At 29.7% G+C, this 3911-nt stretch overlaps 1 protein-coding gene across 1 annotated transcript; it reads right to left on the bottom strand.

Annotated features, from left to right (window-relative positions):
- Positions 1–442: 442 nt before the first annotated feature.
- On the bottom strand, positions 443–2971 carry LOC131636283 (uncharacterized). The gene is made up of 3 exons (XM_058906910.1): positions 2261–2971; positions 852–1008; positions 443–756 (listed from the first exon to the last, which is right to left on the bottom strand). Exons 1-2 carry the CDS (start codon positions 2843–2845, stop codon positions 853–855), a joined length of 741 nt encoding a protein of 246 aa, XP_058762893.1. The 5' UTR covers positions 2846–2971; the 3' UTR covers positions 443–756; position 852.
- Positions 2972–3911: the final 940 nt, after the last annotated feature.

Here is a 3911-nt window from a genome sequence, read left to right as displayed (position 1 = left end):
ACATAATTGATAGAAGAAGCACCTCATGTTATGTTTCATGTAATTAGGATGCCATTTTCTGATGTACAAAAAAGCAACCTCTCATGACTCTGTCATCATGTGAGGCAGAGTGCACACCTCACTCATTTACTTCATGTCAAATCATTTGGATGGATTCATTGCTAAAGAAGATGTAATGTGAAGTGCTCAAACCATTGAAACTTATGATTTATAACAAGACCAACATAAATTTCACCAAGAATCCAATTTTACATGAGAGGAGAAAATATGTAGAGATTAGGTTTCACTTCATAAGATAACAAGTGTGGGTATAGTCTTCCCTCACACTAACACGGATTTTCCAATATGATATGAATTTTTGATTTATTTTCAATAATATATGATAAAGGAAAAAATTGAATGGAGGAAAAAGAATATTTATTATAAATAATATATGATAAAGGAAAAAATTGAATGGAGGAAAAAGAATATTTATTATACATATAGCTTTATACAAGGGATATTGCTTAGAGCATAAATGTGGCTTCAAGCCTTTCTATAATAGCATGAGCTTTTGTAAATTGTAATACAGTTTGAACAAAGCTTTAGTCTCTTCATGTGGGCATTAAATTAGCCTTGAATATTTTGCTTTGATTAATTATATTAGAGCTTAAGTTTGAAGTTATAATGTGGATTGGCTAGAAGAGAATTTTCCTTCCACACTTCCATAGTTTCACTCAACCTCTTCTTCAAGAAGTTGTCTATCTTCTCAAGCTCCTGAATTGACAAGTTTCATAAAAAGTGGGTGCTAAATCTTTTGTATAAAAATATAAGTAAATAAATTTCCTAAAGATAATATAAAAATATTATACCTTAGTCCAATGTCTTCTTAACTTTGGTCTTGAAGAGTAGAATATATAAATTTTCCATTGAAAAATAAAGAAAACAACCAGTTGAATGTGTCACAAAAGAACCAAAACTTGGGCCTACAATACAATGCCATACTGGACCATAGGCTTTATCAAACTCCTGCACATGAACACACCACAACCATATTGTAAAAAAATAAATTTAATAAAATAAAACTTCTTTTTAGATAATTAAATTAAACCCTGTTTCTGATGTTGTGCACATGGGTTGAGTTGAGACTATTGTGTAAGAGTAATAAGAAGATTATAAATTGATTAGTCCTTTTTCTGAGATGATTAGTGAATGATTAAGTTGTATTATTAGGGGGGCATGGAAGATTAACACATGGGTTGTTGGAGAATTTGGTGATTAAGATTTGATGAGGTTACCTTATGAATGGTCAAGATCTAAGGATCTGATCATAGGGGTATTTTTTATAATTTTGTAGATCATTTGTTCATAATGCATTGAATTTGTACCATTTTCAATTATTTTATCCAATGAAACAAGAAAAAGAAAAGAGACACATAATGTCAACACATGGTTTCGTTCAGTCGACTTTCACCATAAATCTTTGGTGGGGTTCATTGAATAAATCACTATCATCCAACAAGCAAATTTCCAAAAAGAAACACCAAGATAAGAATATCTCCATCCTTTTTATGGCTTTCTCTATTTCCATACAAGATAATAAAAAATATCTTAAAAAGAAATTCTACCTTGCCTTCCAGCAGATCAAGTGTTTGATTCTCTTTTGACAACCTTTGATCCAGAGGTTGATAATGATTGTGGTTTTTTATTCTGTTTTGGTAACCTCTAATCTATTGATCCCGATCTGAATCCTATTTAGATGTTTTAATTGTTTTTGGTGCATCTATGTTCGATTTTGTTTTCTTGTTGTTTCTTTTGTTCTTTTATAGTGGTCGACCATCTTCTCTGGTGATCTTTCGTCAATTTATTAATATTATATTTACAATTCAAAATAGTTTTAAAAAAAGTTTACCATCTCAATATGAGTTCTTGGTCTTACACTTCAGTTCGATTTAATTTGATCTGATTGACTAAAAATCGATCATGGTTGAACCAACCAAATAACTGATTGATTCTTAAATAAATTAATTGAACCGACCGATATGTGTATAGCATGAAAACACATGTCACAACAAAAAGGTTTTTTATGTACATTTCTTTATTATAAATCAATGTATTTAATTACTTCACTTAATCCAATTATAAAAAATGTTTTTGATCACAACACATATTACCATTAAAATTATACATGTAACTCAAATATAACACTTTTATGAACCAAAATTAATTAAATCAATGGTGATCAAATGAAGATTTCAAAATCAAAGCATAATAAGCATACCTTCTTTATGTTATGAGCTATATGTTTGGAGCTTAACTCCTCAAGACTATCATAAGTCCTTCTTGCACAACGAAAAGCATGCACTTGCATGAAACTTGGCATATCTGAGACCAAAACCTTCACTTCAAGACATTCAATTACAGATGACAATGTTTCAATCTGAGACACTGATTTTCTTGCCTCAACAAATTTTTCAACAACCTTTGTTGATTCTACTAACTTTGTTTCAACATAAGACACTGATTTTCTTCCTTCCTCAACTATGATTCCTCTTCTTCTTGTTGCAGTTATTGCTGGTGATGATGATGCTTCTATGCAAGACACTGAGTTTCTTCCTTCCACATACCCTCCTCTTGATTCTAACTCTAAACATGATGATGATGTTGAATTTCTCGCCTCGACAAATCCTTCATTTTCAACTTTGTAATTTCTTGTTGGATATCTTATCCATTGTAACCAACTTCTTGAACTTGGTTTCTTTTCTTTTTCCATGCCATGTTCTAAATCTTTGTTTCTTTGGTTTCTTGGGCCGGTTTTGTAAATATACATGAACCCTTTCTTGTGTTGCTTCTCTTTGTTAGACATTTTAGAGGGAATGATCCAACAAAGATGTGGAATGGTTAGAAGTAGATCCACTTTGGACTAATATAACTTTGAGAAGTGTAAGATCAATATATATTAAAATGTTTTGGCAATGTGTGTTTGGAATCACTAGAATTATAGGAAGACTGTGATGGTTTCTTTTAATACTATATATATAGTTCTATTAGAATAAAACCAATTATTAGAATCAACATTATAAATTACGGTTTCGATCGCAAATGCGGTTGTGAGTATTGTGATTACAGTTTTTATTGTTGTTGTGACATGGATTGCAGATGTTGCAGCGTCAATACTAATTGGGAGATGTTTGAAATATACCGTTGAAAATCTCATAAAGTTTAAAAAAAAAAAAAATTACATTTAAAGAGAAAAATCAAAATATTTATTTTAGTCTCTTAACTATATTTTTAGATTTAAATTGATCTCTTAATATTTTTTTTGTATTATTTTGGTCCTTTAACTTTCAAAATGTTTCATTTTAGTTCTTTTTATCTAATTAGCGATGAAAAAACGTTGAAATCGATCGTTAAATCCGTCTCTAATTAGAGAAAAATGACTAAAATGAAATGTTTTAAAAATTAAAAGATCAAAATAACACAAAAAAATATTAAAAAATCAATATGAATTTAAGGATATAATTAAAGGATCAAAATGAATATTTTGTCGAAAGAAAATTGAGGTTTGTGATTTTAAAATTTGAACTTTCGGTGACAAATTATAAACGAACATGATAAAATTGTCTGATTCAGTTCATGATTTTAATTTACATTGTAATTACAATCTGATATTGTTGCAAAATTTATGACCGCAATTACAATTTAAAATCACTATTAGAATAATGAGTTTTGGAAAGAAGTTGACATATTATTAAAACCCAACCCATGTGTTTTTGTTAGAGTGATGAATGAAGAATGTATAAGAAAACAAAAGATAGTGTTAATATTGGTTTAGTGAATAATGATGATTGTGATGTGGGACTAATCATTAATCTGTTGTCTCCAATGGCTTTGCTTCTAGACAGCCAACATCTTAGGACCCCTACCCTTGC

The sequence above is a fragment of the Vicia villosa genome, unplaced genomic scaffold, assembly GCF_029867415.1.
Source record: "Vicia villosa cultivar HV-30 ecotype Madison, WI unplaced genomic scaffold, Vvil1.0 ctg.001687F_1_1, whole genome shotgun sequence".
NCBI lineage: Eukaryota > Viridiplantae > Streptophyta > Magnoliopsida > Fabales > Fabaceae > Vicia > Vicia villosa.
The sequence above is the reverse complement of the archived record's forward strand: the minus strand, read 5'-3'. Positions and strand labels throughout refer to the sequence as shown.

Coding starts and splice junctions, on each gene's coding strand:
- LOC131636283 (XM_058906910.1), bottom strand. CDS start 2,845: ATGTCTAACAAAGAGAAGCAACACAAGAAAGGGTTCATGTATATTTAC. Junction 1,009..2,260: donor TAGCTCATAACATAAAGAAG/GTATGCTTATTA, acceptor GTTCATGTGCAG/GAGTTTGATAAAGCCTATGG.